General features: G+C 62.2%; 2 protein-coding genes across 3 annotated transcripts; one reads left to right on the top strand and one right to left on the bottom strand.

Annotated features, from left to right (window-relative positions):
• Positions 1-2,911: 2,911 nt before the first annotated feature.
• Positions 2,912-8,993, bottom strand: RANBP1 (RAN binding protein 1). Of its 2 annotated transcripts, none has more exons than XM_079942568.1 (6): positions 8,842-8,993; positions 7,640-7,776; positions 5,970-6,127; positions 4,508-4,636; positions 3,783-3,848; positions 2,912-3,324 (listed from the first exon to the last, which is right to left on the bottom strand). In XM_079942568.1, the coding sequence occupies exons 1-6, from the start codon at positions 8,854-8,856 to the stop codon at positions 3,209-3,211; spliced, it is 621 nt and encodes a 206-aa protein (XP_079798694.1). In that variant the 5' UTR covers positions 8,857-8,993; the 3' UTR covers positions 2,912-3,208. The 2 variants fall into 2 exon arrangements, with proteins under 2 accessions (XP_079798694.1, XP_079798693.1); XM_079942567.1 differs by lacking the exon at positions 8,842-8,993 and adding an exon at positions 8,375-8,783.
• Positions 8,994-9,262: 269 nt separating this feature from the next.
• Positions 9,263-13,602, top strand: TRMT2A (tRNA methyltransferase 2 homolog A). Its single transcript, XM_079942566.1, has 12 exons — positions 9,263-9,544; positions 9,661-10,226; positions 10,421-10,529; positions 10,773-10,954; positions 11,133-11,247; positions 11,339-11,454; positions 11,531-11,642; positions 12,082-12,204; positions 12,383-12,458; positions 12,729-12,845; positions 12,981-13,077; positions 13,166-13,602. The coding sequence occupies exons 1-12, from the start codon at positions 9,521-9,523 to the stop codon at positions 13,395-13,397; spliced, it is 1,869 nt and encodes a 622-aa protein (XP_079798692.1). The 5' UTR covers positions 9,263-9,520; the 3' UTR covers positions 13,398-13,602.
• The last annotated feature ends 74 nt before the right edge of the window (positions 13,603-13,676 follow it).

A 13,676-nucleotide genomic window follows, 5' to 3' on the forward strand; every position in this document is an offset into this window, starting at 1 on the left:
AATCCCACCTCCCGGGCGGCGGCGGAGACAGCGTGCTGATGTCAGCGCGCCCCTTAAGGTGGACCAGCGGTGAGGGGCCGTGGGGCCGGGCGGGGCCCCTCGCGACAGCCGGCCCCTCCCACCTGCCCGGCCTGCCATCTCCCTCCTCCTCCTCCTCCCTCTGAGCTCGGGGCAGAGCCGGCGGCGGACCCTCCCGCAGCGGGGCCTCTCCTCCAACTCCAGGCTGGGAGCCCGTGACCCTCAGAGGCCATGCGGCCGCCGCACACCTGAGGTCTTGCCCACCGGGGTACACACGGCGACCGCCAGGCCTCCTGTCCCCAGCCCACAGGCCGCGGCGCTGGAGCATGTAGGTCCCTTCCGGGTCCCTGTTTGCACAGATCTTTCCCTAAACACCTCGGAGCTCTTCCTGGGTAGGGCCTGGCCCCTCCCATCTGGAGCAACACCCCGCCCACCCCACCCCACCCGCAGCATTTATGAGGGTGGGGGATTGTGACACTGCAGGGGCACCTTGGTTGTTTATCCCCTGCCCACCTCACAGCCCTTGAGCCACAGGGCCAGCGGGCAGGGTAAGGAGGGCGGGTCTGCTGGTCCCTCTGCATCCCAGCCCAGGCTGCAGGCCTCCCAGGACAGAAAGGAGCGCCCCTCAGGAAGGGCCGGGCACCCTGCCCGTGCCTGGGATAGGCCCGCGGGCGGGCCCACCTCCTGCAGGAAATCCCACCCCTCCAGCACCGCCACTGCTGTCGCTTAAGGTGGACCAGCAGCCTCGCAGTGCTGGGCCGCGCGTGGGCGGACCACAGCCTCCACAGTGAGGACCGGTCCCTGGGTCCTCTGTTCTGAAACCAAGACCCATCTGCCCCCTCCCCAGGTCAGAATCCATGTGGGGCCCTCGCCCTCCCTGGCCCTGGGCATCTGCTTCTCTACAGCCAGAACCCCGCGCAGGCCAGCGGCCACCTCCTCGGGCCACCTCCTTGGGCCACGCTGCACAGGCCCTGGGACTCCTCAGACTGGAAGACCCCACCTCGCCTTAAGGTCCTAGCCCAGCAGGCAGGGCCGTGAGCTGTTAGAAAGGAACCTGGGCTTGGGGGCCAGAACAGAGGCATTAATGCAGCTGCTGGACAGCAGAGGTGGTAATGGGCTTCCTCCCACCACCCCAGTTACAGCCTCTGCCCTTCGGGGAGCCCACCCACCCCAGGAGGCCCGGGGCCCAGAGGTGAGCGGAGAGCAGACACCTCCTTACTCTGCCCGGGCTGCCTCAGCCTCTGGGGCCTCAGGGCCTGAGGACACACTGTAGCCCTCCGCCACCCCCTGGGCCTGGCCCTGGCTCCAGCTCTTCTGTGGCCCAGCACACGGAGGCCCCCAGAGGGCCTCCAGGTCTGTGCGGGGTGAGAGCTGTGCAGTAAGCACCTGTCGCTGGGCGTGGGCAGGAAGGGCACGTGTCCCCCTTGAAGAGGTCCCTGCCGACTGCCTGGGCAGAGGGGTCCCGGGTGGGGCGGACCCAGTGAGGCCATGGCCCAGGTGTCCTCTCCTGAGCACAGCAGAGTGCCTGAGCTGCAGGCCAAGGGACTGACCTGGAACAGAGTGGCCATTTCGCGCCCCACCCCCACCCCATCACACACCCCATCACACACCCCCTCGCCTCAGGGAGTCCACCTGGACATACACTGGCTGGGGGCTCAGAGGAGCCCCCACAGTGTCCCCGATCGTCCTGGCTGCCACACCTTGCAGTGCAGCCTGGTCACAGCATGGCTGTGCCCCAGCCACCCCGAGGGGCCGCCCCGCTCAGGGTTCCCCCCTTGGAGACACATCTCCTCACCCAAGAGGAGGGAAGTCAGCCTGGCGTTTTACAGCAAGTGGAATTCACCATGTACTACAGCCCAAAGCAGAGACGTTCCACGTCCCTTCTGTGCTGGCAGGGGTGTCTGACCACCCTTCCCTGGAGGACCACGGCCCAGCACCAGCCTTTCCAGTCAATGCATCGTGACCTCCACCAGCATCACGACTGAAATGGGGAGGTGCAAAAGCTTCCATGTCCCTCCCTGGGCCTCCCTGGGAGGCAAGGACCACCACAGGTGCCTGGCGAGCAAGCGAGGGCTTGGGATGCCAGCACGTGACCAAGGCCAGCGAGGTCTTCAGTTTGGCTTCCTTTGGAGGTGCCTCCACCAGGGGTGCCAAGGAAGTGAGGTTTAAATGGGACACAGGACACAGGGAAGACAGGCCAGGGCTAGGCCATGATGGAAGCCTCTGATAGGTGCTCCAGGGTCGGCTCCTGCCAGGCTCCTTCCCCTCCCCTGTGGGAGCTCCTCCGAGCCCGGGTGGTCTCGCGGGACACAGGCCATTAGACCGTGTGCTTGGAGAACCTCTCTGCTGCTTAGGCCTACCTGCCTTACAGGACAAACTCCAAATGGCACTAACCCGCTTGCAGCCCTGAAGTCCTCCCTTACTGAAAGCTCCTGCAGATGTCCCCAGCCTCCACCCAGACGGAGGGCCAGGAGCACGTAGACAGGTCTTCTCCGAGGATGGCTGTGGGGCTGAGCCCCGCCTGCACCCAGCACCAGGCCAGATGTGCGAGCTGTGGACCGGTGGCTCTGCCAGGACTGAGGGCCAACGAAAGATGCCCAGCCGAAGGCAGGGGACCCACTAGGTCTCTTTGTGCCGCAGCCAAGGGGACCTGGTGGGCTTCCTCTCTCCCCCAAAGGCCAGGAAAAAACCTCCCTGCTCCTGGCCATGGGGCAAAGCAGGGCTGTTTAGGTCTCCAGGACAGCACTGGCTTCCCCAGGCCACCTGCCCCACCAGCACCAGCTCAGACGCACCGCGGCCCAAAGGCCACACAGCAGAGCGTGTGTGACAGCCAACGGGGCAGGAACCCACTGTCCCAGGATGGGGCCGACGCACACATGGTCCTGCCTCCATGCAAGTTTCAAACGTGTTGTTTATTTGCTATTTTGATGACTATAAATAAGTGTTTCCACTATGGAAAAGAAAGTTAGCACAGTACATTCTCACGACTGGGTAATGGATTTTCTGAAGTCGTCTTCATTACGGCAAAAACTTAGAAAAAAACAACCTGAATGTTGGAAGTCAGTTCTTTATATAAAGTCCCTTGTAAAAACAAAACAGAATAAAAACAAACCAAAAAGAAGGGTGCAGGGCAAAATTTAAAAAAAGAAAAAGGGAAAAGACAGGGAGAAAGAACACAACGGGAGCCGACTCATTGCTCCTCCTCAGCCACCTCCTTGGTCTCGTTCTCAGGCTCCTTGCCCTCCTTCACCGAAAGAGCTTCTAGCTTCTCAGCTACTTTCTCGGCACTATCATTTTTGCCAGATCCTGCCAAGACACAGGAACGCAGTAAGAAAGAATCACCGCTCTGCCCAGCCCCGTGGCAGCGGACAGACCACTTCCCTGTGTGCCTCCAGGTAAACACGTGCTCACGCCTGGGACCCCACTCAGGATGCTTGGCGACCAGCATGGGGCCCTGAGTAAGCAGGTGACCACGAGGACCTCTCCAAGCCCCTGCAGCCCCTGGGAGACTCCAGGAGACGTCGTGACTTGGCTGCTAGGCCAGGCCAGAAAGCACGTGCACGGGGCCCCAGTGGCTGGCTTGCCCCTCAGAAAGCACCCGTGTACCGGGGTGGCTGCATTGCCCTTAACAGGTCAAAGTGGTCACAACCTCCCGGAATGCTGCTGTGGCAGACAGAAAAAGCACCCGCCTGGGGCTGCAGTCAGGTGCAGAGTGAGTCTGCAGAGCCCCCCTGGGCGCCCGCCACCCCATGGGCATCTGGCACCTTTCTTTTCTCTCTCTTCAATCTCTTTCCTGCATTCTTCAAACTTCGTTTTGAATTTCTGTGCATCTGCAGAGGTGAGAAAAGATACCCCCTTAAGGTCCCTGAGCAGTGAGGAGTACGTGTCCTGGTGGGTCTGAAACTCCAAGGTTCATAAGGCCTATCCCAGGCTGCCCCAACCCTCCACCTCCCTGCCTGACTTGGCACCCATCTGGGCAGGGCAGGGTAGCCTTGCTCCTGCCAGGCGCTCTGCTCTCTGCTCCTGCAGGCCCCATTCCCAGAGGAGAGGCGAGGTCCACTCAGCACTGGATGTTCAGTTACTGGGGTGCTGAGCCCCAGCACCCAACCAACCCCCCAGGGCCCACTGGGTGCTGCTTTTGACAACCCGAGCTGGAAAGATGTCCCAGCAGGGGAGAGGTCTGCCTGGGCACTGCCCTTGCTGGCACTCAGGCCATGGTGAGAGAACAGGTCGGCCCTGGGCAGACTGCCAGCACAGGCCCCTGTGAACTCAGCAAAGGAACCACACTGTCATGGACTCAAGAGTCTGGGCAAGACCTCGAGGGCACCGAGATCCCTTCCCCGAGGGCCCATCAGGCAGGGCAGGAACAGTCCCCACCACACGCTTCCCAGCTGCCGTCAACTCTCCCAGGAAAGCAACAGCACTGGCGTCTGCAACCAAACCGCTACACCGTTAAGAAGCAGCGGCAGGCTGGCCCAGGCCTGCTTACTCTCGGCGTTAAGGAAGCGGATGGCCAGCAACTCCTGCTTGGGGCACTCGTCGGCGAAGTCTGCGTGGGTATTCCAGACCCAGGCACGGTCACTGCCTGCGTTCGGCTTCAGCTCCATCATTGGCGTGACTGGAGAGAGAAGCCCCATGAGGATGGTGCAGCTGTCAAGCTGGCCCACCCACCCTGACCCCTGAAGGCCCGAATTGGGGCAAAACAGGCCTGGTTTGGGGTTTGCCAACCAGGCTCAGACAAAGTCCTGTGGGGTCTGGATTTTACCCAAACCTCTGAAAACATCCTATGTTCACTTAAAACCAGGACCGCCCTGAATCTGGGAACAGGGTGGCCCATTCCCTGACCACGAGGACACCTCAGCGAGGGTTTCCAATCTCAACTCAGCCAAGGCCTCCAATGCCACCATGGTTGCTCACACCCAGCCCCACGGCCCTGTCCCTGTCTGAGCAGCCCCCAGACCCAGCGCAGACATGGGCCACAAGGCCTGGTGCGCCCAGCCCTTCCAGTGAAGGGCACCCACCACATGGCTGTGTCCATGCTTGGCCACTCCATCTGGGACCTGGCCCACAGAAAGTGGGGAGCGGCAGAGGAGCAGAAGCCAGGAAGTGGAGTGATCACCCAGGAAGGCCATGGTCAGACCAGGGCAACCACTCTCAGCCTTGCACTGTCCAGGGACACCACGGGGAACGAGGCCACCAGAAGTGGACACTGAGGGCCTCGTGACCTGCTCGTACGTCACAGAAGGTTGAGTCACGGCCGGGAATAAGCATAGCTGTCCATCTTCTCAGACCTCGCACAGACTCAAGGGGGACGAGCTCCCCAAGAAACAGGAGCACCCCAGAGCCACGCTCACCCCACGGCCCTGGCAGAAGCCTCCTGAGATACAGGACATGCCCAGCCCCAGGAATACGTCACATTCTAAACCGAGAACGTCATCCCAGCCCACAGACACCCAGTGATCCTGCATTCCTACAGGGCACCAGGCCTGGGACCCACCTGCAGCTCACAGCAAACAACCCAGTGACTGGCCTGGCTTTGGGAAAAGCAGGGGGTCAGGGAAAACCCCCGGGGAAACACCTCAAATTGGGTTGGAAGACAAGGACCAGGCCAGAGCCAATGGCCTGGGCAGGGTGGGAGGACCATGGGGCAGGGACATGGAGTCTGGCCTGTGAAGGCCAGGGGGACTGTGGCGCCAGGAGGGCCCTCCCTGCTCATCTGGCCACATCACCCTCCAGGGCTGCTCCCTCTGGTTCTTGCCAGGGTCACCTGTGTGCCCAGAGGAGGGGCCCTGCCCCACCGGACACTTTTGCTTCCAGACACACACTCGCGGCTCCAGAGCAGCCCAATAACCAAGGGACTGAAATAGGGGGAATCTTACTGTCACCCCTTCGCCAGCCAAGCTGCAGGTGGCTTTCCCTGGACGCCCCACACTGTGCCCGGGGCCACCTACTGTAGTGGTTGGCGCAGATCTTGAGGGTCTTGTCCCTGCGCATGAGGAGGCGGATGGTCCCCTTCTCCTTGTGCTTCAGCAGTTTGACGTCCCCGGTGCCCCGCTCCTTCCACTCCGGGAGGTCGTTCTCTGAAGCGAACCGGAACAGCTTGGCCCGCCTTTGAGGAAAGCCATTGAGCGAGGGGTTAGGCAAGCACGGAAGGGGACAAATGAGCCTGCGCCCGCGGCATCACGAGACACCCTTGCCTTTCTTTTTACTCCCAGAACCACAAGTCAAGATATCAACAAAAGAGTGAGGCGGCTCAACAAACTCCAGGTTTTTACTTCACAATAAAAAAAGAAAAAAAATTCCTAGAAGTTGCAACGTATTCCAACAGGAAGACCTGACCTCTCAGAGAGCCCACCACGTCCTGGGCAAGGCTGCAATCATGGGACGGGGGGCTCCCTGGCGTCCCCGGCGCCACAAGGGCAGCACGGAAGTAGGCAGGAGCCGAGGAGCCTTCCCTCTGCTGGGAAGACGGGACTGCAGGCCTCTGCTCAGGCCGCCAGGCTCTGGCCCAACAGCCTGCCTTCCTGTCCAGAGCAGCCCTGCCCTTTGCTTCCCCACAGGACCCCAGCTCAGCCGGTCCCTTTCCTGTGGAAGACTCTGCTCTCCGAACTCAACTCTGTCAAGGGAGATGCATCCTCAAGAAGAAGCCCCAGGCCCATCATGACGGCCCCACCCCCCTCAGGATGCCAGGAAGTGTAGCAGCATTTCTATGCAGATCAGAGACCCAGAAAACCAGTGTCTTTATGGAGCCGCCCAGCACCCCCTGAGACTCAAGGGGTGCAGACAGCTTCTCCTTCCCCAGGCCCTTGGAAGTGGTGGGGAGGGGCTGGTCTCTCCAGCCTCCCTGCCTTAGAGGGAGGAGTCGCAGTACTGGGATCCCCTCTGCTTCCCTCCCCTGACCCACAGCAAAGCACTCAAACCATAACCTGGCATCTTGGACAGAATCTGAATGGGTGGAGAGTCTGCTTCCCCCTGATTTCCACTAACTTGTAGCTACATTAGCGTCTCCTGCGATCCTGCGTGTCCGCGCGGTGCCGTCACTTTGTTGCACGCATCTGGATGCACGGCTTCTGTGACCACTGCTTCAAAGTGACACGGCCACCGTAGCTTCTTGTTGAAAGCACCAAGAATCACGTATGATTTTTAAAGAGTAACTTTAATGACTATAGTACCGCCCACTCTCATTTGTAATTCCAGGCATTGTTTTGTATACTAAAAGTATTGAATTGGAAATTCATAAACTTCAAAATACCCCCACATTTAAGGAAAAAAGATAATAGTAAAGACCCAATGCTCAACCAGCGGCAGGGGTCTGAGAGAGTCTTAGAGGCAAGGGTGGCAAGGACAGGGGTCTTGGGGAGATGTCCCTTGTGGACAGAGCAGTGGTAACATGACACCTGGGAGTGCCCATGCCCTCCCCAGGACTGGCCTCAGGGCAGCAGGGACACCCAGGACCTAGGAATGAGTTGATTCTAACAACAGCCTTGATTTCCACATGGGAGTAGCCATCACAAAACTCTCCGTGTGGTTAAAGGTCAAGCCAAGATCTTGACACCCGTAAAATCCAGTTACTATCTTATACTAAAAATGCCTACTTCTGAAAAGACACCAACTTACTTACATTTTAAAAAGCTCCTCTTCATCTTCTTCCAGCGTTTTAATTTCTTGCTCAGGAAGAGAAACTATTGGTTCAAACTGGGGGTCATGGTTGGACTCGTCGGCATTCTCGGTGGAGGTGTCGTGGTCCTCGTGCGTGTCCTGTGGAGGAGGGTGGAGATGTGACCCTACTGGCCATGCCAGAGCTCACCAGTGGCCACAGCCATCATCCCCACTAGGGAAGGGCCTCACCACAAAGCAAGGGATTAAAAAAGCCTTTCAACCCAAAGCTTTTCTCTGGGATCTGCAGTGAGACACCGGACTCCGACACCCTCCCCCAGATGCAACAACCACACCTGCACAGACTGACTGGTCTCCCTAAACCCTGAAACTCCCAGTGCCGGGGAGAAACTGCCCCAGGCTCCTCATCTGCAAGATGCAGATGCTGGTACTGCCACGCACAGACTAAGGACACGATGATGGAGAAAAGAGGGCCTAGAAAGAAACACTACCGTTAAAACAAAGCAACCCTTTGAGTTTTTACTGGTTGAGAAAAATCTGTGTTCTTGCTTAAGAGGAAAAAAAGTTGTGATGGATCTGCTAGCGTTTATACAGGACTCACATTTCTGCCGGCAGTTATACCTAGGTTGGGAAAATTACGTTTAAAATTCAAAAGAATTCACACAAGACCTACAGAATTCTAATCCAGTACAAAGAACTAACTGTAGAGCACAAAGGATCATGTTTTAGATTGTCTCACGGAGCACGTGGCTTGGCAATCCATAACTCGGGAGGATAAGACACCCAGACTTAGCTCCCGGGCTCTGCCCAGAAACGCAGGCCTTCGCCGACTCCTCGGCCGGATCGCACCGGGCCGCACGGCCACCCCCGGGCCCCCGCCGCCACAGGCCACCCGCCGGGCCGCGCGGGAGCGGAGGCCGGTGGCGGCTCGGGGACCAGCACCGGATGAATGGGGCTTTGCGCGGGCCGCGGGCGGGCGGGGGCCGTCTCGGTGCGGGGCCCTCGGGGATCGAGCGGGAGGCCTGCGCCTGCCCGCGGCCCGGCGGCCAGGAGTGAGAGCGAGGCCCGGCCGCCCCAAGGTCACGCGGCCCCGCGCCTGAGCCCGCTGGCCGGCGGGGGTTGGCGGCGGCACGGGCCTCCCACGTGGCCGCCGGCAGCGGCCCCGGCCCGTCCGGCCCCCGGCCCAGCCCGCCCAGCCCGGCCCACCTTGGCGGCCGCCATGGGCGCGGCGGCGGCGGCGGCTCGGCTGGCTCGGTCGTCGCGGGCTCCGCGGCCTCTCGGCGACTGGTCGCAGCTCCTTCCTCCGCGTCTGGCGCCGGCACCTCCCGCCCGCCCTCTCTTCCCTCCGCCCCGCGACCCGAACCCCGACCCCTGACCCCGGCGGCGGGAAACGCGCCGCGATTCAAAACCAGCGCAGCTTTATTGGCTCAGGCGGCGGACACTCTCATTGTCCAGCCCGCCCCGCGCTTCCCGCCAAAACGCCCGCAGCGCATGCCCGGCCCGCCCGGAGGCCGGGGAGCGCGCACTCCCGGCGGCCCTCGCGCGCACTTCCGTCCGCGGCCGCGCGCGCCCCTAGAGCTCGCGGACAGTGCTGGGGGTCCTAGCGGCGCGTGGCGATGACGTCGCAGGAAGCGGGGACGATAGAGACGCGCCGCCTCAGCTGCGCGCGCCGGCTGACGAGAGAGCGGCAGGCGAGGGGAGCGGCGGGCGCGGGACCCTGCCTGGCTGGCTACGCAGCCCGTGCCCGGGACCCGGACCTGAGCGCAGAGGGTACGAGTCCCGCCCCTGCCCGGGCCGGAGCAGGGCCGGCCTCCCCGAGTCGCAGCCGCTCTCCGCTCGCCGCCCGTGTGCCAGGCCGCGGACGAGGAGGCGGACGGAGCGGACGATGGGTGACGAGCTCGACGGCGAAGTACGGTGAAGGGAGACCCTGGCGGAGCCGGGGGCGGGTGGTGACATGGGACGGGGAGGGAGAGGCTCGGAGCGCGCGGGCCCCAGCCAGCCCGCCTGTCTGCTGTCTCCACGCAGGGCCGGGCGTGCGTGGGGGGCCCCGTCCAGGACGGCCCCACCGCGCCGGGCAGCCCCGCGGCCCCGGGCCCCCATCAGGGGGAGGAGCAGGCCACGGGGGCCGGGGCCGCGGGACCGGGTGCTCAGCCGGGGCCCTACGGCTACATCCGGGCTGGCCTCTTCACCTCGGAGATCTTCAAGCTGGAGCTTCAGAACGTGCCGCGCCACGCCAGCTTTAGCGACGTCCGGCGCTTCCTGGGCCGCTTCGGGCTGCAGCCCCACAAGACGAAGCTGTTCGGGCAGCCTCCCTGCGCCTTCGTGACCTTTCGCAGCGCCGCCGAGCGCGACAAAGCCCTGTGTGTGCTGCACGGCGCCCTGTGGAAGGGCCGGCCGCTCAGCGTGCGCCTCGCCAGGCCCAAGGCTGACCCCTTGGCCCGGAAGAGGCAGCGGGAGGACCAAGGGGAGCCGCCTACCACCCCCGCCACGTGCATTGCTGATGTGGTGACCCCTCTTTGGACGATGCCCTACGCGGAGCAGCTTGAACGGAAGCGGTTGGAGTGTGAGCAGGTGCTGCAGAAGCTTGCCAAGTGAGTGTGGGTGCAGGCACTCCTGGGCAGAGCGCCCATCGGCGGCTCCCTGTGCGCTCAGCCTGCTCAGATACCCCTTTGGGGAGCCAACCAGTAAAAACCCTGTGTTACCGGTCGGGACAGTGAGGTCCCCAAAAGGGGCCCAGGTGCTTGGGCAATTGGAGCCTGACCTCTGCCCCTCCTTTGCCCCGCAGGGAAATCGGGAGCACCAACCGCGCCCTGCTCCCTTGGCTGCTTTTACAGAGGCACAAACACAACAAGGCCTGCTGCCCACTGGAGGGGGTCCGGCCATCACCTCAGCAGGTCAGGGCCTCTGCTCTCACAGAAGCTCCTCTTTCCTGGCTCTTCCATGTTTCTTTCTGCTGCGCTTCTGCTTATGGTTCTCATCAAGTGCTTGTTAGTTGTCAGCCTTTTGCCCTGGGCTGCCAGGGCCTGCGGGGGAACCAGGGTCTTGGTCATTGCTGTCTTTTGCTGTGCACCCTCCGTGCACGAGTGCTGGACCGCTGGGGTAAGGGTGGGCATCTCTGTTTCCTTCTCTCCTTGCAGACCGAGTATCGGAACAAATGTGAGTTTCTTGTTGGTGTTGGGGTGGATGGGGAAGACAACACAGTCGGCTGCCGGCTTGGCAAGTACAAGGGCGGGACGTGTGCTGTGGCAGCCCCCTTCGACACCGTGCATATCCCTGGGGCCACCAAGCAGGTGGTGAAGGCTTTCCAGGAGTTCATCCGGTGAGGACACGTGGCTGGGCTGGTGGCTTCGGGACATCCCGAGGCAGTCTGGGAGCAGAAGACTTGGGTCCTATCTGGGGGGTCTGGTGGGTGTGGCTGGAGGAGAGAGCAGGGACGCTGCTCACCCTATCTTGGTCGGCAGATGTCAGGGACTCAGGGCCATCTGTGGCTCCCACAGGTCCACTCCCTACTCGGCGTATGACCCGGAGACATACTCGGGTCACTGGAAGCAGCTGACCGTGCGCATCAGCCGCCGTGGCCAAGCCATGGCCATTGCCTACTTCCACCCGCAGGTCTCAAGCGGGTGGCTTGCTGGGGGAGGGGTGTCTGGGCCAGAGCAGACTTCGACACAGTCTCATGGGCTTTTTCTACTGCCTGCTCCAGAATCTGAGCCCTGAGGAGCTGGAGGGGCTGAAGGCTTCTTTGGCACAGCACTTCATGGAGGGGTCAGGCAAGACCAGCGGGGTGACTTGCCTCTACTTCGTGGAGGAGGGACAGCGGTAGGTAGTCCAGGTGGGGCTGGGCGGGTTTCTCTGAGGACTGGTGACACCAATAGACCCACCTTCCCGCCCACAGAAAGACCCCCAGCCAAGAGGGCCTGCCTCTGGAGCACGTGGCCGGGGACGAGTGCATCCGCGAGGACCTGCTGGGGCTGACCTTCCGGATTTCCCCTCACGCCTTCTTCCAGGTGACCAGATCCCTGGGCTCCGGGCTGGTGCAGCAGAGAGGGGAGAGCATCCAGGCAGGGAGCTGCCAGGGCTGTGAGGTCGGCCACCTGGAAGAAGGGCTACTAACCGTGGCCACTCGCTAGACCCTGGTGACCACCCTGTGGGAGGGTGGCTTGTGGGCACGACACCAGGCTCTGGCACTGGTGGGGTCTGGTATCAGCTGTTGCAGGGGTCCCATGGGTCCAGCTTTCGAGGAGGTGGGTGGGGGGTAGCATTGAGTTGCTTTCTTGGGCCGGGAGACAGGGTGTGGACGGAGGGGCCCTAGGGCCCTCAGGCAGTTAGAAGTGGAGAAGGGAGTCGGGGTGGGGGGGCAATCAAGAGCACAAGCGCCTGGGGATGCAGACACTGGGGGGCTGGTGGGCAGCGGATAGGCTGCTCTGATGTGTAACCCACGCCCAGGTGAACACCCCCGCAGCTGAGGTGCTCTACACGCTCATCCAGGACTGGGCCCAGCTGGACGCAGGGAGCACGGTGCTGGACGTGTGCTGCGGCACCGGCACCATCGGCCTGGCTCTGGCCCGGGTGAGCCCTCCTACCCCGGTCAAGAGCATGCTCTCCCCCACCCCACCCTTGTGTCATCACCCGTCCTGTCATGACCCCCCTAAGATAACCTCAGACTGTTCCAGGTCCTCTTCCGCTGCCCCCCAGAAGATCCAGGGGTGGGGAAGGGTGCCATCAGTCTGCCCTGTTTTTGCTCCAGAAGGTAAAGAGAGTCGTGGGGATCGAGCTGTGCCAGGAGGCTGTGGAGGACGCCCGGGTGAATGCCCTGGACAACGGTGAGAGCCAGCGGGCCTCGCAGTGGGTGGCAGGCCCTGTGTGTCCCTCCACAGGGCACCTGGGACCCACCCAGTGGCTCCTAGGGCTCACGGGGTGGGGGCAGAAAGGGCCCCTACCGTGCGGACCTATTGTGCGCCCACGATGCCTGGGGCTGCCCCGCAGGGAAGGGTTTTCTTGAGGTGTCTTCTGGGGGCTTCTGGACATGGCCGGGCAGATCTCTAGGGGGTGTCCCGGGCCTCATGGCAGGGCCGCTGCTCGGTCACCTCCAGAGTTGAGCAACGTTGAGTTCCATTGCGGGAGGGCCGAGGACCTGGTGCCTGCACTGGTGAGCAGACTGGCATCCCAGCAGCTCATGGCCATCCTGGACCCACCCCGCGCCGGTCTACGTGAGTGGTGTCCACCTGAGGGGTGGTGTGGGGAGGCAGAGGGTGGCCCACTAGGCTGCCTGGTCTCGGGCCCCTGTCCGCTCCTTGAGGGGGAGCCATTGGGGACTCTCCCTTGAGGGGTCTGTGCCTCCCCAGATTCCAAAGTGATCCTGGCTGTCCGCAGAGCTGAGAACCTCAAGCGACTCCTATATGTCTCCTGCAACCCCCGAGCAGCCATGGGCAACTTTGTGGAGTGAGTGTGGGGCATGGGTGGATGGGGCCTCACCCCAGGAGACCCTGCTGTACCCACGCAGTTGACCATGGCACTCCCTCCTATATAGCCTCTGCAGGGCCCCGTCGAACCGGGTGAAGGGCAGTCCGTTCCGGCCAGTTAAGGCTGTGGCCGTGGACCTGTTCCCGCAGACCCCACACTGTGAGATGCTCATCCTGTTTGAGAGAGTGGAGCACCCCAATGGCATGGGGGCCCTAGAGCCCCAGGATCCTCCTGTCCAGCCCCCACCAGGGCCCCCAGGTGACACCCCACCAGAAACCAGGGCCTCCCCTGCTTCTTAGTTCTCTGGGGCAGCAGAAACCAGCCTTTCCAGAACAGCACCCCGACTGCATCATGGGCAGAATCCTGGGGCTCCCCAAGTCCTTGCCCTGCCCGGCCTGGCATACTCAGGCAGTAGCCACAGAGGGTACAAGACCCCTGTCCCCGTGGGCTCCTGTGGCCTGCTCTCCCCTCACCCCCAAAATGGGCCGCAAGGGCTGGAATAAACAAGTGCTGAACTACCAATGTTTGTGATAAGAACTCAAGAGCCTGGCACACAGGGACTCTCCTCTACTCTCACC

This window comes from Stenella coeruleoalba (genome assembly GCF_951394435.1).
Source record: "Stenella coeruleoalba genome assembly, chromosome: 14".
Classification (NCBI taxonomy): Eukaryota; Metazoa; Chordata; class Mammalia; order Artiodactyla; family Delphinidae; genus Stenella; species Stenella coeruleoalba.